At 42.4% G+C, this 26,575-nt stretch overlaps 1 protein-coding gene across 10 annotated transcripts; it reads left to right on the top strand.

Moving 5' to 3' along the window:
• Positions 1–443: 443 nt before the first annotated feature.
• On the top strand, positions 444–26,456 carry LOC107224473. 10 transcript variants are annotated; one of them, XM_046744315.1, is made up of 10 exons: positions 444–723; positions 13,936–14,287; positions 14,355–14,434; positions 15,039–15,273; positions 19,519–19,636; positions 20,052–20,199; positions 20,784–20,943; positions 21,287–22,859; positions 23,343–23,488; positions 23,698–26,456. In XM_046744315.1, the coding sequence occupies exons 2-8, from the start codon at positions 13,976–13,978 to the stop codon at positions 22,472–22,474; spliced, it is 2,241 nt and encodes a 746-aa protein (XP_046600271.1). In that variant the 5' UTR covers positions 444–723; positions 13,936–13,975; the 3' UTR covers positions 22,475–22,859; positions 23,343–23,488; positions 23,698–26,456. The 10 variants fall into 10 exon arrangements, with proteins under 10 accessions (XP_046600271.1, XP_046600270.1, XP_015520025.2 ...); XM_046744314.1 differs by having other exon boundaries at positions 13,931–14,287; XM_015664539.2 differs by having other exon boundaries at positions 449–723; positions 14,215–14,287.
• The last annotated feature ends 119 nt before the right edge of the window (positions 26,457–26,575 follow it).

Here is a 26,575-nt window from a genome sequence, read left to right as displayed (position 1 = left end):
AACACAAGCCACCTCGCGTATGGCGTATGTATGTACATATATAACAGTAAACATTGACGGTATAGCATATAAACGTAGCATCGAATCGACGGTTGAAAAGGAAACGCCTCGGTTCTTGCGCAACGTTTTACCGAGGTACGATCATGAATAATAATAGTAAGAAAAATAGGCATTCCTCAAAGTCGTAGAAAGCGTTAAAGATCGAGCGGCCACACCGAGAGTTTCCCCGTGCGCGCAACGGTGCAGTACGTGTAGTATATTTAAAAAACGTCGCATCGCGTCGCTCTGAGGTTGGCGGCGAATGAAAACAGGAGTGATGGCGCAGCCGCGGGGTGCGGCGTCGCGAAACAACCGGCTGTGGAAAGAGACGCTGATAAGCGCACCGGAGCGCCGTCTAATATCGCATCATTCGTTGGCGGTTGGAGAAATGAAAAGTTGAACTCGGAGCTCGCGATGCAAGAGCACCGGGCGTAAGGTTTGAATCTTGGCGCGCTTCCCCCACTCCTCGCAACTCGCTGACGAACCACGTGACCAAAACAGAGAGTGACGTCAGGCGCAGCAGCAGCGATCGGCCAGCTGCTGCCAGTCCAACATGGCTGACCTGTGAGCGGCGGTGCTAGTAAGGCTCTCTGCTTTGTCCGTCGATTTAGTTTGTTGTGCAATCGTTGTTTTTGAGTTCGGAACCGCTACTATGATATCTTCGATCGTCTCGCGGCTCGTCATGTAAGTACTGGTTAACTGCCTAGTCATTATTCGGTGTAAATAACGGCACGGAAATCGTCTCTGGTTCTGATCGGCTTCGTCGCCATCAAAAATATCACAATGGGTGGTGAAAATACACAACAACATCACCAACACCTAGAGAGCCTGTCGAACGAGATTCTGACGAATCGTCGATCTTCTATCGACGCGGCGCTCAGTCGCCGTTCTTATTACGACCCAAAAATAAACCCGAATTCGAGGCCCCCGGTCGCCGCGCCGTCGGGAAAAACGTCTCGTTGCAGTCAAAATTCAAACCGTCAACCCGTCGGCCGCGCTGTTCGAGTTTTGGTTCGAGTGCGGACGTCAAAAACCGTATCCGAAATCCGCAACCCGGTGTTTTTGGATTTCCGTTTTTCGTTACAACTCCTGCGTTTGAATTCTATCCTTCGTTATACTCGACTCGATTAACGGTATTATTCGCTACGTGGTCGCCAATAACAATTTAACGTCGTAGAAATTCGCCGATTCGATACCCCATGTTTACCCGACCACTTAACACCTTGGCGTTATTTTTTTCCAACTTCGAAATCCGACGTTCCTTTTACGCCCGTAAAATAATCCGAGTTCCATTTATGGCTCTTGAGAATTTCGTGTCTTCATCTTGTACGTGTAACGCAACGTATAGAAAGACGCATAGCCTTTTCACTTATTACTTCTCCGTGTATTCATCGAGTATACCGTACTTTTTATTTCGCTTCTTTCAGCCAGGTGAGATGAAAAAAAATTCTGCACTCACCTTACGTCACATCTACCGATCATTGTCGATTACTCGTTTCTGGCTTTATTTTATTCTCACAGCCGTCGTAGTTTCGACGGGTATTTTTTCAACTTACAATCCTCACGATGTTACCAATTCGTGTGTTTGTACATACAGTTACGAATGTCTGTTGAAATAACCATAATTTATGCGGACGGAATCAATAATATCCGGCAGGAATTACTTTATATATGTACATATATACATTATTCTTTGTATGTGTCGAAGTGATATTTGCATTGTCCCGTTTCATCAATGTGGAATATATAATGTTGTTGGTCGATATATATCACGGTAAATTGATTTCGACACGGTGCTTGGAGACGGGGTGCAAATCGAAGAAAATGCGAGACGTGAAAAGAGATCGAAATTGGAGATGAAACGATATTTTGCAACCGTCGAAAACGAGCCACAATGCGAGCAATATAGAATCTTGAACATTAAGCAAGACTTGTTTGTGCGCAGAAAATGACAAAGAAAGTCAAGACTAATGAATACCTACCTACACACATTGTAGCCTGTACCTACATACACGTAAACGCAACGAGCACGACGTGATTGCGTGACCATTTCCGTTGGGTTTGGCAAGTTTCACAGCATCAGCATCAACAGCAGCAGCTGTAAAGAAGGACAGTGCAGGAGAGAAACCGGTGCATTACGTGTACATACTGTACATGCAACTAGAAACGCATCGTCGAGGGGACAGCCAAAGGAGAAGAGAAGGCAGAAGGGACGAAGAAAAAGGAACACAAAGAAACGCGAAACCTGGGGTTTAAACCGTTTAAATAACCGTCTATGAACCCAGAGGCGAACGATCAGCTGTTGGGAGCGAGATGCGTCACACAATGAGGCTAAAAACGCTTTTTCTTTCTCTCTTTGTCCGTTCGAGGCGTGCATCGCGTGCAACTATCGCTGCTTATCTCGTTGTCATGCCTCGAATCGCTTTTTGCATTATTATTATCTCGCGATTCCCAAGCTCGTGGACTCACTTTTGGAAAAGGTCCTTTACCCAGATTTGGTTGTTGTTAGTCGTGTAGCAGGCGGAGTTTTTTCCTTCCTTAACGAATCGCCAAGGTCGTATGACGTTTCTTTTTCTTCTTTGGTCAGCCGGTTTTCGCAATTTTTTTTCAAATATATATACACCTTTCGCGGTGTTATTAAATCACTCCACTTGACTCAATTAAAATGAATTCGATCTTGTAACGAGGAAAAATTTTAGTCCAGTAACTCGATCCTGCATCGGCGATCAATTTTCATTTCACATACGTGTAAATTTGTTCTACGCATAATAATATCTAGAATTTGGTGTTCAAATACACAAATATTGATTTAAAAATCGTATTTACAGTACAACCCACTATCGCGAAAAATTCAACCCTATTAATTAATAATCGAAACAAATTCGACCGGTTTCTTAACCCAGGCTATTACCAGAGTCTGCGATTGCGAAACCCTTGACCAAATCTATATAGAATTCTATTGGCATTAATTATATCGATGGTTTGGTCGCCTGCCGCAATCGTCTACTTATACGCACGTTACAGAGACGTATAATCTCTGGTGGACAAAGAGAGCTGGCCGTTACGATCAGCATCCGAACGAGGCCCGTCCTTGGCTGAGATCTTATTGCCAGAAGCAGATCGCGAGATTGTTGCATGTAAGCAGCAAGAGTGAGCAGGGATCGCACCGGGTTTGGAGAAGTTGGCTAAGCAGACGTACAAACGTGGCTTGTACGATATTCGCGTCATGATCCAAGGCTACCTTCGCGTCGCAGTTTCTCATACTCTTTATTTATTATTATTGTTATTATTATTGTTATTATTTTGCAATTTGCGTCATCTTTCATTTCTCTGTATATTTTTTTTTCTTGCTCTTCTATCTAGCTACCTTTGAAGCCCCGAGCGAGTCGCTCGCGCAATCGTAACGCCGATTACCACGCGAGAAACAGAACCGCCGATCTCTCCGTCTCCTTTTAACGCCATGCCCAGCCGCGTTACGACACGCCAGGCACGGAAAAGAAGAGAGAAAGAAAAAGAGAGAGAGTATACCGTCTAACTCATTTCGGACCGACCACAGCTGCCGTAATTTCATAATCTGCACCGCGATATCCTGCACAAAATATCCTAGGATCCGGGAACGGAACTAGTCGTGATGTCATCTTCTCCCGGACGGATCGGAATTTACGAACTCGCGAAATTTGTACCGTGGCACAGATTGTTCGGGCTGACGCGGCAGACAATGAAAGTGCGAAAGTGAAATTTAAATCGCGAAAGATTGGCCGTCATTTTTGAAGGAATAGTCTCCGAGACTTGGCCTTTTTCGGAAAGGACTCGAGGCGATAAATGATCCGAGGAATTTTACATCTTAGCGCTAAATTACTTGGTAACGTGCATGTTTCGCAAATTTATGTTCTATATTTTTTCGAGAATAAAATAACCGAAAAATTCGATTACGATATTAATTTTTGCGAAGTATTTTTTTTTATTTAAATGTGTAATACGCTAAGAAAGAAATGATGACAATTCCCGAACAATTTTAATGATAAAGATACAGTTGCAGAGAATTAGATATTATTGAATTTTGAATTTGAGTATCCTTATTGTGAGCTGCGTGGGGAAAAAGTCAGGGTATCTGTTTCAAATCCTTTTGAATTTTTTGTTTATATTTCGTCCAACGATCAAGAAAGGAACCATATCCAATCGCGGTAAAGATACATGTAAAATTTATAACAGACCCGTACGAAGTAAGTCGGTGTATTTCCCATCATTGGACAACCGGAGGAGAGGTTTGCGTGCAAAAAGTGGATTTTCGCGTGTGTGTTTCTCTCGCGAAACTGCGGGCAAGCAGGGTATAGTGTACATTTCGTCCAGGACCTCCTCCTCGTTCGCGTTCCGCGGTTGTTGGATCGATGCCGGGGGTGGCGACTGAAAAGCAGCCGCCCGTCGACCCGATGCCACCTCATCTTCTCGTTTTCCCTGGACCCAGCTCCACCTGACGTGACGTCCTCTTTCTCTCGCGGTCGATCGATGCTTCCTTCGCCTCGAAATTTCTATCCTCCCAAGTTTGGAAGAAGAAAGAAATCTACGCGTGTAGATTTCGACATTTTTCAACACTTTTTTATATTTCAAATGCAGAATGCAGTTAGTAACGATAATGTATCGAGACGTTGAAACAAAAATCAATATTTCGCACCTTTAGAATAACTGAAGAAGTTGACGCTACAAAATCTGAGTTTGTTGATGCTGTATTAACAGTTTACTAAATTTCAAGTAATCCTGAACTTCCTAAACAACGACTTTTTCCAGAGATTCATTATTACAATAATCTTACAAACTTCACCTTGATGAATACTTCTTTTACACGCATTTCCAGGATTTTTTGGGATTATTATTTACAATTGTTTGTTGTATATTTTTATCTGAACATTGTTTTTTCGGTTTGGCGCGGATTTCGGAACGGATACATTGATTCAGGTGAAATTTATTGAACCGATTTGATAATTAAGAAAATAAAAAATAAAAATCAAACAACGCGAGCTAGTTTAAACGGAAACAATTGCGAAAAATAAACGACACAAAATTGGACAGCTATACGCAATCCTAGCTATATCGACTTCGAGTGTTGAAGTTCATTCATCCCTCTCGCAGGGGCTTCAAGGATCGGGAAAGATTGCAAACCAGTAAATTAAGAACAATCCTTGACATTATTTTTGAGTCTGCAGCCACCTTCCATCTCTAGTTTCAATATACTTCCATCGTTTCTTTTCTTTCTCTTGAATAAAAATTGGGTCAGTCGCTGAAAGAGGAAAAAAGAAATTCATTTTACATCATGCACGCCCTTTTTCATTATATATGTCTAAAAAAAGGAAAGAAAAATAAGTCGGCAAGCAAAGAAAGCTTTGTTTTTTCCGTTCACTTTGAAGAAGATGAAAAAGATGAGAGTAGAAAAATGAAAAATGAGCTGTCGCGGAATCGGAATCCGTTCGATTTTAATTTGACATGTTGCGATTTTGCCGGTCGAGGTTTGCGTCTATTCTTGTCCTCTTTGCCTTGCGCGTATTACTGGCATTAGATATGTATCGGCGATACGCAAAGCCAAGAAGAAATGACCCGATCAGCATAAGAGTCACCGACTCTGGGAGCCACTCGAGTAGAGTTCGTCAGTCGTACGCCTTGTTTGTTGCACTTAACGCTGAGGTCGTGGAACCTTCAGAGTCCTCATCTCTCCCTCTTTCCCTTCATTTTTCTCTTTACATTTTCTCGCGGGCATAACGAGATTCTCTTAACGAAGGCGAAAGTCGGGCTCTCGTGCTTTGATCAATATATGCCTTTCTTTCTCACGTTCTATCTTTCTCTCACGGTAGTTCACTGAGCGCGCTTTATTCCTCTCATCGCAAAATATGGCAAAACATGAGAGATGAAGAATGTTGGTTTTTTTTTTCGTGCAAACGAAGCAACAAATACGGCAAGATATTACTGGTTGCAATTTATATTTGAATAATATTGTTTAATCAAAGAGGTTGAAAAGAAATAAAAATATAATACATAATTGCAGAATATCGACGAGAAGATTTGAAAACCTCTTGTTCATAAAATTGTACAAAATAGTGATTAAAATTTGTAGGTACACATTATGTCGCACGTATACACGTAGGAAAACTTGTTAGGTCCCAAAACAATTTAAATTTAGTAACCAGTAATAAATTTTGGCAAACATTTGACTATATTTAGTTTTCTGGTAGCTTGATTACTTATCGTTACCGTCGATAATATCAATTATCTAAAATGAACTCTATTGAGATCCCGTGGAGTCGGTTTTATCCTCTCGTGGCTAATTCCATTTGCACGAAGTCTAGAAAGATCTTGATTAAATTTTCATTCAGTTGTTGTCCAAATGCCTGAAATAGTTTTTTTCTTTTTTACCATGTTTCATGTTCAAATTACAAATACTCGTAATTTTTTCACAGTCTAAATTTGCAACTTTCACCAAAATTCACAGCTGTTAAACTTTTTCATACGTATATAAAACTTATGTAACCGTCAATTAGCTGTTAAGAATTCCGTATAATTCGCAAGATCACGAACGACTGCGTCCGATGAGTGACCAGAATCTAAACTGTTTTGTGATTTACAAATAAAAAGCCACGTCGTTGTTTGCTCTAGTAGATTTATCCCAGAGACGGAGGGATTTTCTACCTGCAAACAACTGGGTCGAAAGCAATGCGCCTTCGCCAAAACTGGACCAAGGTCCGGCAACTACTGTTTGATTGTGTGCGTATTCACTTCGTCAAATGACGAAGAAGGACGCGCCGCAGGACTGAAATGACAAAAAAGTTTTGCCACCAACTGTACTTATACCTTGTACACTACAGGGGATAAATAAATCTCGTGCCCGGATAAATTTTGAAAGTATGTATCCGGCTAGACGTGGGCGTCTAGCGTGTTACGTAGTTACGACTCTGATAACTCGGTCGGTCGACACACGGCATCGAGTCCCAGGCACGCGCCTTGGTTTCCAAGCTTGCGACTCGCTGATGTAACACGGTGTCCGGTGGCCGGGTGGCCGCCTCACCCAGGTAATTATCGAGGTGACCTTAGTCACTACTGCGAAGTCGACGTCAGGCCCAATCAGATTATACGAGCTTTACTTGGGCTTACGCCAGTCTGCAACGCTATGCGTCGACCATGCGACGCTCTTCTTAAACCGCGATACGGAAACGTTCAACGGTATTTTCTGCCTGCGATTGGCGAGGAGTGATTATAGTGAGAGAAAAGGCGGAACGCTCTGTGGACCAGCATGTTTAATCTATAAATGCGCTGAAACATATCGGGATTTGTTCAATATCTGTAGTTTTTAACGATGATTCGTTAGTTGAACCGATTTCAAAGGAATGCTGTTCTCTTTAACGACCATGGAATTGTCCCCCACATTAGTAACTTGTAATCTCTCAAGTTATTCACTTGACCGAAATGAGTGTCAATTCAGTTCACGAAGACCAAACATGAAGTTACACCACAATTCGCAAGTCTCGAGAGTAAGTTTCTCTTCCATAAGACTGGTAATTACCAAAACTGCAAGACTTGGAACTCGAATCGACTGTAAGGTCCAACAACTGGGTACTGAGCCGTCGACCAGGATAACCAGATGGTTTCTTGATCTCGTTTCGGGCTTGAGGAAATCGGTAAATAACGTGCCAAAAAAAAGTGCATCAAAATGAGGAGTGTGAAAATGTTTGAAGCATCGACGTGTACAAGGCCAGACACACGTGCGCGTGAACGACCCTGGATGACCCGGGATGACCCGGGTATGGAGCGAGGGTAGAGATAGTGCCGCGCTTCCATGTCAAACTCCGAGATGCGTTGTAGGAAGAAGAGAAGCGAAGAGAAGAGAAGAGAAGAGAAGAGAAGAGAAGAGAAGAGAAGAGAAGAGAAGAGAAGAGAAGAGAAGAGAAGAGAAGAGAAGAGAAGAGCGCCGGAGCCAAGCGTTGCTCTGCTCTCCGTTCGCTCCGGGCTTCGCGGCGTCTCCTTTTCTCGTTTAAATATAAATTGGCCCTCTTGAAGTGGCCGGCTCTAGTCTTGGCGTCGCGACGCTAGCGAAACAGACGGACGTCGGCTCGTCGCTCCCAGCAGGTTGCCGGCCGGGTTATCTCCGTTCGCGAAATCCAACAAAACCAGTCACTCTGCCCTGCCGGCGGGAGATTCCGCTTCCCGGTTCACCAATGAACGATTGTTTCGTGACCTTCCGTTGCTACACCTGCCGGTTGATCTTGCAAGCTGAAAATCCCGGCCCAAAATATCATCGGTCAAGTTTTGACGAGTGACCAATCGCGCTGGGGTGGCTGAATCACGCGTCGGGGATGAGAGACTGATATAGTGCGGGAAAAACCGCTGAGCATCAGAGATTATAATACTTTTGTGCGGCAAGAAGAAGAAGACGAAGAAGAGGAACGCTCGCAGGCGGAGCCTCTGAATATCCACACCCTGCACTCCGTATCGCAGCAGAAAATAAATGATTTAGTTCAAAATTACGGTCGTTCAACCGACTCGGTGTTTCGCGTCCTGCGACTAACCCGCAGCTATATTTAACCCCGCTCACTTCGCTGCTAGTGCCGCTGTTGCTGCTGCTGCTTGCGGAGTTGCTGCTGAGACAAAGGAGACCAACTGCCAACCAGGGATGAAAGGAGATACAGAGAGAGAGAGAGAAAGAGCCTCGCACTTTTAACAACGTGGAAAAAGCTTGGTGATCGAGTGAAAACCGCTAGTAGATTATACATTTGCAACAGAGCCGCAGTTGCGTTGAATTATTGACTTTTGCAAGCACGCTTCGATTTTCCTTGTCCGAAAGTCCGAGTAGGAGGAAAGAAAACATGTCGTCAAGAGTGAGGCAGGAGATTCGCATCACGGTGTACTTCAACGACGGCGTAGTCGTAATTTACATCTGATTGCAGCTGCCCGCGGTAAAATAGATATTCTATTGTCAGCCGAAGTCGGTGTGAGGACAAAGAAAGATAAATTACTTGTTAACCGTTGACGAAGCCGTTCTTCTCTCAGCGGGTTGAACAAAGCAAAGCCCGGAACTCCTCAGCTCTGACGGAGGAATGGAACCCGGTTCAATCCTCCCAATTTCACCTTCTCACAATCAAAGATCCTCCCCCTGCTCGTTGCTGCACTTCTCCTGGCGGTATCGGCTCGTTAAATTACGACAGTCAATCCTAAGATGTAGTGCGGGCGTCTCGTTAAAAATGGGATACAATTTCTCATTAATTGAAGATCCTCGACCGACGCCGGTTCCGTAGGCAAGTAGAAATTTGCAGCCAAGGTTTGGCGGGGATTGGCGACATTGGCCACGTTGGTGATTATAATTGGAATTCTGAAAAGTTGTGCAGAGGAGCTTCTTCTTCCTCTTCTTCTTCTTCTTCTTCATCGTCACGCCCGGATTACAAACTTTCTGCGAAAGATTCAGAGTGCTGTATAACCACTCCGGACACAAAGGGACATGCCATGGACGAGGAAGAAAAGTGCCATTGATTGTATAGGAAGACAAAAAGGAGTCAGGATCGAGCTGCAGTCGAAGTCTTGTAGACGATTCTGAGTCACTTGGCTATCCATGCACGAACATCAGCGCGATTCTCGCGGCATGGTTCTTTGTGAGCTCTGGAACGTCAACGTGCGCAGGGTCATCGCACCGTCTGGAAGCAACAGTTCATGCTTTTTAATCCATCGGTATCGTTCCTGTCACATTGCAGTTAACGATCGATCGACCCACTGTCGTAATTCAGATCGCAAAACGGTTACGATCCGACTAATTTCAGATCGATTCGGGGGTAATTGACATCCGGAATTCGAATTCCCGCTGCAACACGTGGCCTGGATCCACCCGAAGCTGCTTTGTACACGCCTCCGCGCCGCGTCTCTCCCCCCGTCCTCATCATCCGAGTATAAGAGCTCTTCGGCGAAGCAGCGCCAACTGGAGTCACCAGTTTGTTGCTTGATCTCGACCACGAAAGGTCTTCTGGAAAAGAGTCTCTTTGATCGTTGAAAATACCCACTTGGGATCCCTTCTCCAGCTTTGGTCTCAGTTGCTGAAGGCACCAACGTCGAACGTCTTTCACACCCTGTGAACTGGCCTGAGCACGAGGTGCAGTTACACCGTCACACGTCTTCCGCACGCCTGTCGGTATCGTCAAGGAGAAACAAAGAGGAGGAGAAAAGGCCAAAAGGAGTGCTTTTACCGACCATCGCGACGAACTCTTTTCGGAAAACATTGAACTGAAGAGAAGCAGCCTTCAAGATGACTTGCTTTACTCCGCCAGGACACAGGAACGATCCTGTCATCGTACCGACCGTCGCATACTACACGAGGAACTTTCACACGCCAATTTTTCGCACCGTTACCATCGTCAGCACAGCCTCCGTCGTTTCTCTGCCTTCGCCGATAAAGATTCAGACGAAATAACAAGGGTGTTTATGTGTGATTTTGATTTTTTTTTTTACATCTCACCGCATTATTCATATTTGTCTCATGTGGATATCTGGACTTTGGTGTCTGCGGGACGCAGTTGGCTCCTACGGCTTCTGCAGTCGAAACTTTACTGTCGACGTGACGGAACGCGTGCGAGAGTCCATTCAATACTCGCTCTTCGATATATAGGTCAGCCATGTGCTAGTGGCGCCTAAATATAAAATCTGATGAAATTTCTGCTTTTAAAATTCAACCGCGTTATACAACTGTCGAAGAGACCGTGTGACCTGTATGTATACCTATTTCTTGTGCGTGCTCACACGAATTCTCAGACGAGTTTTCGACGTTTATTAACATCATAACATTCTAACGGGATTTCAAAGAGGAACGTATCGACAGATTTAAAGATTGAAAATTGCAACCTACAACTTGGCCTCTAGTGAAACGGTTACGACACTACCGATACAAACACGATCACTGTTGCTAAGTTTCGAAGCCAAATGTCACTACGAGTAATTGAATTTTTACAAACGTTCAAAACTTTGACAGCAATTATTTTTCACCGACACTCGTTCCGATTTATGCGGTTGTCGAAGTTTTTCAAAACTTAGCGCAACATAGTGAAACATAACATTGTGCCAACATACTACACATACACACACATATTGAGAATTGAGCAAGATTTTAAGGCGTAGTGATTAAATGACTCTGTTTTTACAACGAAGGTTATGCGATGCTGCGTCTATTTTGTAGATTTATATAGTTGTAAAGAGGGGCGCTGATGTATAATTGCGACATGTGTCGCATACGTGCATAAAAATACACGAAACGTCCACGTGTGCACGTGTGTAATCAGCGTAGCTCTCCTCTTCAGCCGTTGCGCTAGGCGTAGTTAAAACGCCGAGATGTACGAGTATTTACCATGCCAATAAATCGTTCTCCAACGACCTTTTGCTGTTTACGTGTGTACCCAATGTTCACTGTTTACACCTTTCTTCCCCAGATACGTTTACTTTCGTTAGAATTACGTCCTATACTCTTCTGGAGACTATCGAGTGGCTCCTATCCAGATTGGATCTGAAATTGACCCACCGGTCAGTCTTTATCGACTTTCAAGATCATTCGATCTTCACACGTGTTCGTTTCACAACGAAAGTTGCTGCTTCCAACTTTCTCACGTTCCTATTTCCAAGTTTTTCACCCTTTGCAGCACTGACGAACGCTGCACCATGAATCAGGGAGATACTATCCAACGGCTACTCATAAAACAGTCAAATTCCTCGAGTTGAGTTCCAAAGTACACAGACTACTCAGAAGTCGATTAGTCATCGTCACAAATCGCACAGTCCAGTGTCAGTAGGGCGGTATTTATTTGTCCACGTGCCAAGGAAGTTATAAAACTCTTCTGACCCAGTCATGGCACCGATCAGCCCGCGTAGGAGAAGTTGGAATCCGAATAGGATTTTTTTCTCAGGAAAAAGAAGTTACAGAACGATCTGATCATAGCCTCTGCCCCATCGGCGGACAAAGCGGTTCTGGATTTTCGTTGACTCGATGGTCGCGACCTTGGCGCAGATTCTGCAAAACTCCGTGTCGTAAGCTCGTAAGTCTAGGCGTGAGGTTCGAATGCAGAATTCGAACAAACCGTGCGTGGGAGTCGCGCGCGTGTTCATCGTCGTTTTGGACCGACTCCAGCGAGTTTGCACCATCAACCCCGATACCCTGAAGAGGTTTACTCCTTTGGTCATTAAAACCACCACCGTTTCTTCCCCCACCTCCATATTCTACGACGATTTAAAAGGTCGGTGCAGGTTCGTCGGGCACAGTAGACCCGCGTTAAGTGGAGAGTAAACTAGAATAAACTGACGAGCGAGTGACTCGGGACCGATTTAGCCAACATCCTCAGTCAGTACTCGAAAGCAATTTCTCCGTTTGACCAGTGCAAAGAGTCGCGAGATCTGTCGGTTCAATTTCGGGATCAGTTCACCCAACTGAAGAATAGATTTTAACAACCGCTTATTCGAGAAAAGAAATAACGTCGCCATGATTTTACTCTACGACGTTGAGGAGGAGGTCTTTTACGTGATTTGTCCGAAGGATAGCGACAAGTACGTGATAGTTTTCAAGATCTAGATCGGCTGAACGATGAGTGCGGTGCTCGGTGCCTACTCTAACAGCATAAATACCTGGGAGAAAATTAGGAGATTGTTAATGATCAATTTGTCGGATGTGCGTCAGTAATTACGAAATGAGGGAACGCAGAATCAGGACCGGCGACTGCACCACGATTGGTTGTTGCACTCTTGGTTGTGAGACTCTGTTTCTGGATCCCCACGGTTTCCCGATTGGCGCTGATCATTGAATATTGAAGATGATTAACGAGCTGGAATTGATCTCCATTTCGCATCATCGGCAGTTGATCATCACAGACGTTGACCTGCACGACGGTTCAGAGATGACATCTTCTTCAAGGCGCAATAAAAACACCGCGTCTTCCATTGTCCCGGAGATTCATACGAACCGGGTTTCACGCTGTTTCCCACCCGGAAGGTAACTAATTAATTAACCCTCCACCTTGTGTACCTACTCAGCGAGGTGTAAAGCCCGCGGGTCTTGCGATGGTCGCGAGGCCATTTCCGCCCCTCGTCAACCCCGTGGTTTCCTCTACCGAAATAGAAGGAAACCGGAGAAGTGTCAACCCTGAAAAAGGGCTCCCGACCCCAGGGAAACGGTTTCCTCCACCCTACCAACGCGGTCCTAATCTCAACTGGACCAGTCTTCTTTTCTAGTCCAACCGCAAGCTAGAAACTCGGTCCTGACCAAACCTTGGTTCACTCTGCCGATGCGCAGTGCCATGCAATGCGTGACATTGAAAACAATCATCATCGCGTTACCTGCACCGGACATAATTATCCCTGCCAATTGTCGACGGACCGACGAATGGACGGATGGACGGCTGGCTCTGTTCTCTCCAGTCCCATCCTGCCAGTCGTTTCGTTGTTCGCAGTTCGGGCGATTCCGACTACTCTCCGTGCTTTCGCTCGGTCGAGCTGAGATAAGCGAAAATCCGAAAATAGAGTTTCTTCGCACACAAGATCACGAGGAGCGTTGCTTTGCGCTGCTGCTGCGCTAACGTTGCAGAGCAGAGTTTAGGCGCTGGTTTAACCAGCTGCAGTCTCTCGTCTGGAGTCGGTCTCGTTGCATTGCCTGCCGCGCGTTTCTATAATCGGAGATATTTATCCCGTCGCGTTTGAGATGAAGATCTCCTCCGCATCGTCTGTTCTGGATTAGTCCAAAAGGCTCTCGCCGATCTTTGGACTCAGGCATGCGTCTCAATTGGGAGGGAAAACATGGGGTCGGTCCGATTTTGCTAACCGAGGTGAAACTGCTGTCTAATAAAATTATGTTAACGAAAGAGTTGTACCGAGCATCGGGGTTTTTGAATTAAAGCACAGATCTCGCTCCGAAGCTGACGGTGTGAAATAATCTGACGGCATGGAAGACGACGACAAACTGGCTCTTGCCAGCGGACAGATCGACGCCGATATAAGGATGATGGCGAACCGATTGAACGTTTTGAAAATGTTGAACGGAAATAGACTCGCTCGGGTTCGGGACTCGATCGAGAAATTACCCATAAAGCTGACCCTCGGCAACATCGGGATCTTCACGGTCTCACTCGCCGCCATGATGCCTCGACCCTTCACTTACATTATCGTGTATCCGATTTTCAGATTGGTATTCGGCACCCTTTACCCGGCCTACGCGTCCTACAAAGCTGTTCGCACGAAGAACGTCAAAGAATACGTGAGTTGCATAACCCCGCATCTCGGCCAAACGAGACCGGGATAAATCTAATATCCTCTACTTTCAGGTGAAATGGATGATGTACTGGATAGTATTCGCGCTGTTCACGTGCGCCGAAACCTTCACCGACGTCTTCCTTAGCTTCTGGTGAGTTGGGTAGTGACATGTGATTGAAAAACGCCGAGTGCATTGACGACTCGATTAACCTTTTCCCGAATTGATGGTAGAGCCTCGTTTTGTCAAAATTATCACGAAACAAAGAAAGTTCTTTGAAATAGTCATTGAAAACCCATGACCATGAATCGTTTTTCACACCTTGGTACACTCGAAAATTATCTAAATGTCACGTCGAGCTTGAAATACTTCAAATTATTAGTGAAACAGCTTGCACGAATCCGCGATAAACTTTTCCATGTTACTATGTGAATTCCCGAGGAATGACGATCTTCGAACTTTCTCTCCCTCTTTGAACCCCGCAGCTGTTCGTTCGGCAAACTTGGGGAAAATTCCAACGGTCTAATTACAGCATGTGGAATAGATATCGGCTTACGCGTCGCGCACTTTGCGGGATGCCGTCTCCCGTTTCCGGCCCTACTTGGTTCCAGATTTCTCTCTCTCTCTCTCTTTCTATTCTCTCCGCGTTGCTCAGCATACATCGGCTACACGAATTTTTATCATACAAGAAAATTTCTATCGATTTCGTGCGTCGCCACGAATAATATGATCGACTCTTCATTTCCGGTGCCTGCAGGTTTCCCTTCTACTACGAGATAAAAATCGTCCTTGTCCTCTGGCTACTCAGCCCGGCGACCAAGGGATCCAGCATCCTCTATCGTCGGTTTGTTCATCCCGCTCTCAGCCGACGAGAGGCAGAAATTGACGAGGCTTTGGCCCGCGCCACCGAGCAGGGTTACACCGCAGTTTTGCACCTCGGATCAAGGGGTGTAAACTACGCTACCACCGTTTTGATGCAGACCGCCATCAAGGTAAGTGACGAGAACCCTGATCGTCCGAGTGGGTTGAAAAATGATAAAGAAGTTAATGGACGACGGATCTAATATGTCTTCCGTTAAAAAAAAAAAAAAAAAAAAAACTCCGGAAAATCCATCGAAGTATCGACAAGCCGCGAGGTCTTCGTCAACGCGTCAGAGAACTTGCCGTTTTTTGCTTTTTTACCTGCAGGTTACATAGCCTTTGTACAGCGACACTGTGTACGTTTCTCGGATTCTGAATGTCTGCCAAGTTTTGGACATCTGGGAATTACCGTTGCTCCGATACGCACTGTCTCGAATCGTTTTAGTTGATTTTTCTTTCCTTTTTTTTCAATTTAAAAAAATCTTGCACAACGAGGCTTACACTCATTTATTTTTGTATCATTCTGTGAACGGGTGGAAAGTAATTATCATGTGGATTATGGTTGTCATGTTAAAAAAAAATGTCGAACTATTCAAAGCAATATTTATCGTTTAGTTTGTGACAAATCGTTGCAGATATACACACTCAGTGGGCGTTTCTTTCGTATGCTTTTCAACGTAAGGATTCTTATTTTTTTCCCCCGTTGTTTGTCGGAACTTGAACCGTAGTACGAAAATAGACTGCTTATTTACAATCTTCAGACTTTTTTTTACTGTTTGGTACATATATAAGAGGATTGTGAGTGACTTTTAATTTATTTTTTTTCTCTTCGCGGTACGTTTTAACGGTGGGATCAAAAATAGGTCTGCAAACGCGTGAAACTCGTGCTGAGAAAGTTTAAGCTTTATAGAAATAGTAAATTTGAAAATTCAAAAAGGTTAAAATATTCGTGAATGCATAGGTTTTGGAATCTTCTTTATTTCGCTACCGTAGTTACCGAATGAAATTAAACTGGCAGAAAGACTGGCAGAAAAACGAGCCAATAATAGGTATTAGATTCTGCAGGAACGATTGTTTTGATTTTATTTCTTTATGATTATTCAACTTGATTTCTAAATGTACATACGCATAAATGTATACTGACGAAATAACGTTTATTTAACAACGTCGATGAGCAATTGCATATAACTGCTTGTTAAAACTAACTTATTATTTACGTTTTACTGATTATATAATTTAGTTCTTTCCGCTCGTTCCCTCTTACTGCACACTCTGAGTTTCTTTCTATTTCTTTGTTTTTCTCACGATTCCCAATTAATCCTAACAAACAGGCGTTGCATTCTAACGAACAGAACTTTCCCAACGTGGTACCCAGCACACCGAGTCTCCTCCCAGCAGCCAGCCAATCAGACTCGGCGATTTCTAGCTTAGCCAACCCGAGAAGAACTTCGAGGGAGAATGCGAACGAAGACAGCCCGGACGGCTCGTCCCTCTTGCTTCGAAGACGCGTTAGAAGCGAATCGACACCCGCTTCTTTTTACGACTCGACACCTCCGGGCTTCGAGCCTGACATCCGCGAGGTGACGACCGACGACGACGACGACGACGACGATGCGTCGATGGAACTTCGACGGGAGTTGAAAATATCCCCCGACAACGAGAAGCCCAAGAGGGGAAAGACCGAGAGGATGCAGACCAGGGCGAAGACGAGGACTCGCAGGGAAAGGAGCCAGAAGCCTCATCTTCACTCGATCGAACCCGAATTCAGCGACGAGATTGATCTCGACTGACGTGAATGAGACTGCGGATCGCTAATTCGCGACGGGTTAACGAGACTCAAAGACTGTAGGAGCGGTTTGGTTGTTTTTTGTTTTTTTTCCTCGTCTCTCTAATTTTTTTTTTTCCTACACATTTTTGCTTATTCTTGTTTATAATCGTGAAATTAATTTTGCTCGTCTCGCGAATTGAGACTAGTGATTGTCAAGACGGTATCGAGAACGTCGTTAAATTGCTCTTTGATTGTTACAATTTATTACACGTGTCAATCAGTATATTTGCAAACGTCACGACATCCGCAATTTATAGTGACGGAGGTTTAATATCGGTTGTACACGCATTCGCAACATGCGAGATTTTTCATAGTGCTAAAATTTAAGAATCGTTTGTCTCTCAAAGGTACGCAAAAAAATTGATCGTCAATTTCTTGCGGCTCGATGACGATTTTAGAATTCTTTTCGGTTCTGTTTATTTATTTTGTATTTTTTTTTTTTTTTTTGTTCGTTTTCTTTCTTTATCCCGACGTTGCGAAATCTATATAGAACGAATTATCGCGGTACAACTTTTCAACCTGCGGATGAGTACCCATGTATAGTTTAGCGAAATTAAAAAGTAAACCACGAGAATCTCGCAGTCTGGTCTGAAAGTTGGATTACTAGAAAAATATAAAATATATCGTTTGCAGAATTTGTTCGTTTTTACTTTATGCGATGAAGAAAATTGATGCTGCGTTTTGCAAGTTTTAAGTTGCTGCTACTATGGATATTACAAATATTTGTACACACGTCACTGATGAGCGTTGCGGTTTTATGATTATATACATTTTATTCGTTGCCTCTAAAAACGATCCAGTCGACGTTTCTCACAATCGACTATAAACGTCGATCAGTTGATGACAACGTCACGGTGCGCATTGCTTTTTATTTATTTTATTTAATTTTTTTTCTTATTTTTTGGCCTGACAAATTTGCTGCGAAAAACCAGTCAAATTCCACCTCTTGTATTTGGGATTGAGGAGAAGAATTTTACCGTTGATAAAGGAAAACTTGTAACAATCAATCTCATTTTGCGAATGGATCTTTGACTCTAAAGGTGCAAAAATGATTAGTGTTAATTTTTACGATAGAAAAACTACGTAACCGGTCGTTTGTCACAACGTAATCCCTCATGCTGCCATATGTAGAATTTCTGTTTGGATGTGTTTCACATTTTTCGTAGGGTTCTTCTGTAGTTTAACGAGCCCTCTGTGTACCAATCCGAGGATTCATTGCACAGCCTTATTTTTTATCGTGTCTGGCACACTACAATTCATATGCAGAGAGGTTTGTCAATTGTTGTTTATTCATCGTATTGTTATACGAGTACATGAATATTTAAGACTGTGTGATACAAATTGAGTATACTTATATCTATGTTCTAAGTTTATAAGTGATAATACCGGTTACCGAATATACATTAAATATATACATGGTGCCTTTGAATCATTGAAAGATAGATGAAAACTAGATGAAGAATAAGATGTTTTATTTATTTCCATAATATAAATCGTGTAGGAGGTATATATCATACACGTAAATTTCACAGCTTAAAAGCCTTGTAGAATATTGTAGCTAATAAGTTAATTTCACATATATATATATATACATTATACACATATACTACTCCAAAGATCCTCGAAATTACAAGTTTTTTAAATAAAATTTTTTATCTTATACACCTATGTTGCTGCAAATGTCTATAATTTTTTCATCAGTTTCTTCGTTATGTTCCCTTCATTTACGTTTATTTTTACAAATTAATTTTTACACGCGTACGCCGAGTTGTTTAATTCACCCCCTTCACCTTATATATCACTGCTTTTCCCGCTCCCTTACTATTACCGTTGTCTTATTATTATTATAGTTATTACTATTATTATTATTATTATTTTTATTACTATTATTAGTATTTTCTAACCTTGCGTACATTTGTCGCTGAAATATTACACGTAACAGTTCGCATTAAAAAACAAAAACAAATAATCAATGTCTAATCAAACACCTTGAAGCTTCTCTCAGATCTAGTTTACGGCTGTTATGCGAACGCAAGTAAAAGTACTAAATTTATGCAAACCACTAAGTTTCTGTGCTTGCCATCGGTATGTAATATTATTATATATCTGCATATATAACAGTGCTTCTTAGGATCGAAAGATACATACCGCAGAATTCTCGTGGAATGGAATCGATATGTGTGAGGTATTTTCGTTTCGATTCAATCAGCCATCAATGCTTCAAATTTATAATCAAAAAACTCCAAATTTTCAGAATGATATTCTTACGACGAATTTGATAATGCCACAGTGTAAATAAATATCTAAAGAAGAACGCGAAAGTAAAATTTGGCGTTTAAGGCTGGTCGAGTCGAGTTTAAATGCTCCGTATTATACAGGATCCTGAATTGGTGTCGGCTAATAGGAAATAAACAAAAACAATTAACAAATATTTCAACTTGGTAAGATGAGATCACTTCAAATAAAATGCTGAAAAAGCTGCAAATCCGTGGCTCACCTGTGGCAGGAGATCGAAATTTCACCGTTGTATCATTGTGATAATTTACAGGGTGGCGGAGGCCTGGTACAACAGCTGAAGAAGAGCTACAGCCTGAGCGATTTGACGGGTGAAAAGGAGGACGAGAACCGAAACACGCCTGACATGCGGGACGAGATAGATATGCAAGGTTCGTCGTCAAGTTCGATGGGGAGTTGAAATGTAGAAAGATCAGGCGCCGAAGTAGAACTGTCTCTATGTAGAATTTTCAAAGAAATGAAAACCTTTTTCGTAAAACGTAAAAATGTCAAAGTATCACAGGAAGCCAAAACGTGGAACCGTCGTAGTCTCGATAATTCTATATTTTGGTTCTCAACACTTTACCGTTCTAGATTTAAAAATTCCACCTGTGATAGAGACGTTCACGTTTTTGGAAATTCACCGTTTGTGTACCCTTCGCATTTCTGGTATTTCTACATTTTCACACCTCCGCTGTTCAAGCTTACAAGCCGGCTATCCCTTTTCATCATTAAAATGAAAACCAATTAAAGCTCATAACACGTGTGAATAAAGTCGAATAACTAACGGTGTTGAATGATCTACAGTAGAACCTCGCCGCAGAGAGAACGTCGGGAGAAGGGGGTACAGCCCTCGCCGTACCCAGTCAGGCAGCAATCGAGTCGATATGTACTTCTCCGAGGTCGACGTCGACGTCAGACAACCCAGGCCTCGGGAACCAGTAGCTAGTTTATCGTACGTCAAACGCCGTCACTCACCTAAAATTTGAAAGAATTTTCGTCTGTCGACTGGGCCATTTTTATCGTCACGCTGTTTAACAATTATGCAATTTGACGGAATTCGACGTTTTGGTTCAGATTTTTCGATCTGACTCGTTGGAAATTTTTAACCAGCCAGACGTGATAAAGTTGGCAGAGAAAATTCCGTAAACAAAGAGTTAAGGATCTAATAGACAAATGAGGCGTGTCGTCTGATTTGAAAACTTGAGGAAAAAGAAAAAAAAACTTCTCCAGCGATGTTTCTTGACGTTAGAATCGGATCAAAAGCAACGGAGTTTAATCTCTTGGACTTTTGAATAATGAAACCTGCTTATAAAAATGTTCATATCTTATCTAGTGTGTTATTCGAATTTGCTCAAACTTATATGACGCTGAAGATTTTTGAAACCGTTTCTTTTCTCTTCCTTCTGGATCCGACGACACGGCTCATTCGTCCTTATAAACGATCCTCCACGTTTGTGCAGGAGCGCTAATCAGAATTCCCTCATTTCGTCTCTCTTCATTCCCCCCTCCACGCTTTCTTTCCTTGAAATGTTACAGCAATATTAGGTCGTCCGACGATATATCCAGCGGATACAGCAGCGGGGAAGCTCTGCACTCCAATCGTGCCGGTTCCCAGGTCGAACCGTTGGTCAGGACGTCGAGCGTCGGCGCAAGGACTCGCCCAAAGCCAAGGTCAACCACGAAGAAGACTCCCGAGGTCAGTATAGTAAGAAAATCGGAAAAGCCGGAGGCGCACTTTCGCTAATTAGAATTTTTACAATCGTCATAGTCGGTTTTTCGTTACCTCGAAACATTCCGCAGTATAATAAATTGACGAGTTGCGATTGAAATTAAAAAAGATGAGCAAAACTGAAATGAATGTATCGTTAAAAGTTGGTGAAAAAAAAAAAACAATGAGTTCGCTCCTCATTTTCTCTTCATTCTCAAAAGCTCACGTTGATCGCGGTATGAATATTGAAGTTCATACACCGGTGCAAAAATTGTCATTAACGAAGATATTCCAGAAGTTTAATGAGAAAATTTTGTCGTGCAATTTAAAGGAGAGCGACGAAGAGGCGAGCGACTCGTTCCCAGCACTGTTTTATCCGGGAATCCCTTTTCCCATTCCACCTTCCCAAGCCCTCGAGCTTTTTCTGGCGCTATCGCACGCCAGTGAAATAAATGGCGTCGATTACGGTTCTCTTATCGGTACCAAGAGCCGCGTCCGCGTCTTGGAATCGGCCGAAATCGTCGGCTGCAATAACCGTGAGGACGAATCCTCGTCGAAGGAGTCGAGTCCCGAGTTCCTGGACTCGATTTCCGGCGATCCGTTTCCGGACGCGACTATCAGAGCCGAGCCGGAGAAGATCGGCATCGATGTTCAGAAAATAACCACCGAGATTTGTCAGAGTAAATTCGATGAGCTTCGGGCACTGCTAAACGGCGCTACGAGGGCCGTCCAAGGCCTCGACGAACCCTCGAAAAACTCCCTCTCACCGCCCTCGGGATCTCCCCGTGTTTCCAGAAGCAGTTCGGACTCTTGCGACAGGGCCGGAAGATACAACAAAAAAAGGGCGCCCCTCGTACCGGCTGCCAAGAGCGAAGAGAACCTCGAGCAGGTCCAAACCCAGTCGGCCCTGAAGGCACGGCTGGTGATAAAGACCGGGACCGTCCGGACCTTGGCTTGCGTCGATACCCCGAAGGAGGTCTTCGTCTCCCACGGGAAGAAGTCGAAGGCCGCGAAGACGAAGGAGGGGCTGTCTAGGCTGCTCACCATCCCGAAGACCATATTCCACACCGCGTTTCATCACAAGGACGACGATCCTGGTTGTCCGAGTCGCTCCAGGGGTGGCAGCAGATCGGGATCGAGGTCCCGGTCGGTCAGCAGAGGGTCGAGGGGCTCGGAGGGCGGCGACGAAGCTACCTCGACGTCGGTCTCGAGGCCCGTCGACGTTCAGACCGCGCTGCTCAATGTCGCCCTGGACTCGAAGGCTCAGACTTACATCGATCTTAGATCCGGAAGCGTCGACAGCTATCCTTCCGATGAATCGAAGAGCGAGGATCAGGATAGGACAGCGTACGAACGCGGGGAGTATGAGGAAAAGATGCGAGCAGAGCGAAAGGATCCTGCCGAAGAGGACGAGGGGACCAACTTTGACACGGAGCAGGATAAGACGCGAATCACCCTCGGAGAGCCGTCTCATTTGCCGATTCGCGGTTCTAGGAAGTACCTCGATAGCATTGATTAAGAAGCGATTTTTTTTTACCCCGGGGTTGTAGGATTGAAAATTCTACGAAATCGTATTCTTTTTTTATTTTATAATCAAGTGTTTTCAGAGCGACAGTAATTAGGATTAAATTATAGCAATTGATTCAAACCATTTCAACTCTTTTTTTATTTCGAACCTACAATATCGGTAAAAATCGGAATGGAAGTATAGAAAAAAATTGCCAACATTGTTTATATTTTTCCACAATGATCGTCCGGCCTCGAGCTCGAAGTCATATTCTTTTCTTGAAACTCTATCCTGCTTCAACCTATCCTAACATACCGCGTATATGCTCGCCTCTGTGGATCGCCAAACGTAGCTGGAAAGGGAGTCGAAGACCGAAGGATGTGGTTACATTAAACACGTACGCATAATGGACATTAATGTAATGGATATTTCGATATCAACTAACGATCCTTGCCGTATTGCGATTCGTCTAATAATTGTTTGAAATACGTGTTTCGCAGTGGAATACCTCGTACCCACCCCTAATTTTATACACGTAACAGTGAGATTAGTAATGATAATAATATACCATTACCTAACCGCGCATTCAGAGTTGAATTCACCCACCAGTTTTTATTCTCCAAATTTCAGTTTGAAATTAGTTATTTATTATTGTTATTATTATTATTATTATTATTTTGTCGCTGATTTTGTGCACCGAATTTACGTAAATTAACTTTCTTTGTACATGATAATATAACAGTACCCCGATGTACAGATTGAGATTTGATGTGATTAATACAAAGTGCCAGCGTTACAGATTTTAACGAATGATGCCTTTAGGTTTGTTGGATTTAATCGAAAGATTTTCATGTCACTTGAATATCCCTATTTGTTGCAGGAAAAGTGAAAAGTGGGAAGTTTGAAGGATCGTGTGTATTGTGAAAAGAGAGAAAAATCACGTGTACAAATATTTATCGCTTGAGCGCAGAAATTTTTGATAAAATGTTACGTCTATTGCCTGCCATATTCGTACACGCGAGTCAGGTTTGTTTGTGTTGAATAACATAACACACGCTAAATGAATTGATCGCCATTATCTGCAAGTAGCATATTAAACAATATCGAAACCTGCGTTGTTCCTCTATTATTTTTCCATTTTTTTTTTCCACTATTCTTGTATAGGATTAGGTTTTATACAGCTTTGAAGATATTTCCGGCGTTTTGATTCTACTCGTTGTTTTTTCTACTTTCAGATAACAAGCTTCGCAACATTACCTCGCACCAAAAAGCCCGGGAAAAAAAAGGTCCAATGAAACTTGCCAGCTGCTGACCGCATCAACGAGTTAGACTGAATATTGAAAATTTCGTCGCGACGATTTTTGACGCAAATAACCTCCTTCGCTTAACTGCTAAGCTGGTAAAAAAACATCAGTCTGATGGTCAGCAGCGACCCCCATGCATTATAAATGACGAAAAAATTATCTTATACTTTGCGAATTGTGCGATCATCGTTTGGTACCATTATACACCTTGCCAGCTGCGTAACGCCGCCACTATCGCTTCGATTTGCTGTGAAATCTAAGGCGAATCGTTACTAATAATTTTCGGAAATTTCTTCTTAATCGTTAAAAAATTTTACGAAAATTCGTGCAAACTTCCTGGCCACGCAAAATCACGCACATTACGCCGTTTGTACTCATTGAAATGTTTGTTTTTCTCTACGTCATTTACTTCCTTGCTTTTTTCATGCATTTTATTAGCTTTCTCCTCTATGGAACAATTATCTCGGAAAAATCTCGGAATTACGTCACATGCATAAAGCATGACCTATGAGGATATACCTATATGATTTATTACGCACTGTAGAATTTTTTTGAGAGTGAACAATTGAATTTATTTTATTTCGGAATATCTTTAAAATTTTGATTTTTTTTTTTGGTAGATTTTAGTCATGCATATTTCACGTTCTGCTAATCAACGCGTGTGATATTGTAATGTGTTAGGTACGTCAGTACGATATTCATATTCCATACATGACAAATATCTTATTTACCTATACATATGTATATCAATTGGTTGAATAATTCTATGATTGCAGAGGTAACGATTGATTCCTATTGTGATAAATAAATATAGTGCATACCTGTGCGCAGGTATATAGATATTTTAAACGGTCGTTAATTCAAAGAATCTGGAAAATGTGGAACATCCTACTACGTATTGAACTCTAGTCAAAAAGGTCTTTAAACGAGATAATCTAGTGATCAGTTTGATATAGTTAAACTATACACATAAATTGTGCCACGTAATTTAGGTAGTATTCATTGAATTACTGCTATAACAGTAATTATTATTATATGCAGAAACTGAGCTGTTTTCCACGTATTCTTTGGTTGCTAATACGTGTGTATACCGATTGCATTATCTTCTCGTTATAACATGCTCAGGTGCAAAAAGAGGCTAATCCGCACTCTATCTTATAAATATGTTCTCGATTCTTGCCAACAAATTTTTATAATAAAAAAGTTTTTTGAATTACGCATATCCATCAGATGCGATTATGTTTAGGTTGACGATTATTTACCTTGTTTGATGTTCCACCAATAATTTGGGTGAAAAGGGTTGAAAATCAGTCTTAGATGTATAATATGAAGTGTTTGATATTCTGCGATATAATGTTTTGAGGCTGATCTATAATATCGCGGAAACTTGCCGTTTCTTATCGAATGTGGGTACGGATTTTTTTACTAATCTGTGAATAATAATCATTGTATAGCGTGATATACTTTTACTATTCGACTGTTTTATGACAATTTTCGCGTTAGCAAATGACTAGACTTGTTTCGAATTATACTTACGTATAAGTCCCTATATGTATACTCCCTCTCTCCCTCGTATTAACGATGATTAATTTATTTGGCGCCTTGATTGAAGAACTGGGCGATATCAATGTCGATACACGTATACATATTATATCTATGCATAGCTATAACTTTGCGCGGAATTGACAGAGCGTGCAGCATCATTATTGCGAATTATATTATAGATGATTTATTTAATAATGTTGAATCAATTTTTCATATAGTTTATATTATACTAGTACATATTCGTTTTATCTTATTGTAATTACTAATTGAATAGGTGTAGCATAAATTTCGCCATGTAGCAGGGGCTTGGCTAACATTAACGGCGTACGAGGCCAATCAGCAAGCTTTACGCTCGAAATGAGTCAACGTAATCCAATTAAAAACTCGCTACAACGACTATAAATTCTTTGCGACGAGTTGCACTCGTACGAGTTGACCATTTTGACATTTCCTTGGCTGTAATTCACAAGTATTTATGTATGATGTAAACTTTTCGTATTCACTTAGTACATGATGTAAATAATGTTCTTCAACATTGTAAATGAAAGGCGATAGGCTCAATCTGAAGAGCAGTGTACCGCGTAAAAAGAGCTTACGGTACAAGATATAAGAGAATAATGTTTACTTACAATGTTACTCTAAAATCGTGTTCTTTTTTTATTCGAATCGTATGTTGTGAAATCTCTTATATCTACCCAGTAACAATTGTAATTGTATGACTAAGTATTACCATTACACATAATATCGTGGTGCTGTGCAAGAATTACAATTCGTTTTATACACATGCCGATGAAAATTAGCTAATTTAACAAACGGCATCGCTGCTGAAAGAATTGTTTGACCGTATCGTGCGAAACCATATTATAGTTATCTGCATCGCATGATTGACGTCTGTGTTGATTAATCGTGGAATCCAGTAAAGTAAAACAAATTGATCGATTGAAAAATTCTTATGATGTGAGATTGAAATTGAAAGAAATTTAAGTCAATTTTGATGGGTTCTATTCCGAGATCTTGTAAATTACTATTGCTCAACTTGTTTAAGCTTGCAGAGTGCTCGATCGAAAATCAAAATTCTCCTTCAACGTATTTACGGCTGACAGAAATTATCGATCATTGATTAATAAAAACAATGCTACTCTTTACTTATAACGACAAATTTTCATCCATCTTTCCCATTACCAACGCTTTCCGTTGTACAAAATCATCATAAATCGTTTTTGCGCCTGATCACTGTTCGGACGGCAACCAGATACGCACGAAA

Source organism: Neodiprion lecontei, chromosome 6 (assembly GCF_021901455.1).
Source record: "Neodiprion lecontei isolate iyNeoLeco1 chromosome 6, iyNeoLeco1.1, whole genome shotgun sequence".
NCBI classification, from domain to species: domain Eukaryota; kingdom Metazoa; phylum Arthropoda; class Insecta; order Hymenoptera; family Diprionidae; genus Neodiprion; species Neodiprion lecontei.
This window is presented reverse-complemented; position numbering and strand designations above follow the sequence as displayed.

Coding starts and splice junctions, on each gene's coding strand:
- LOC107224473 (XM_046744315.1), top strand. CDS start 13,976: ATGGAAGACGACGACAAACTGGCTCTTGCCAGCGGACAGATCGACGCC. Junction 14,435..15,038: donor GACGTCTTCCTTAGCTTCTG/GTGAGTTGGGTA, acceptor CGGTGCCTGCAG/GTTTCCCTTCTACTACGAGA. Junction 15,274..19,518: donor TGATGCAGACCGCCATCAAG/GTAAGTGACGAG, acceptor GATAATTTACAG/GGTGGCGGAGGCCTGGTACA.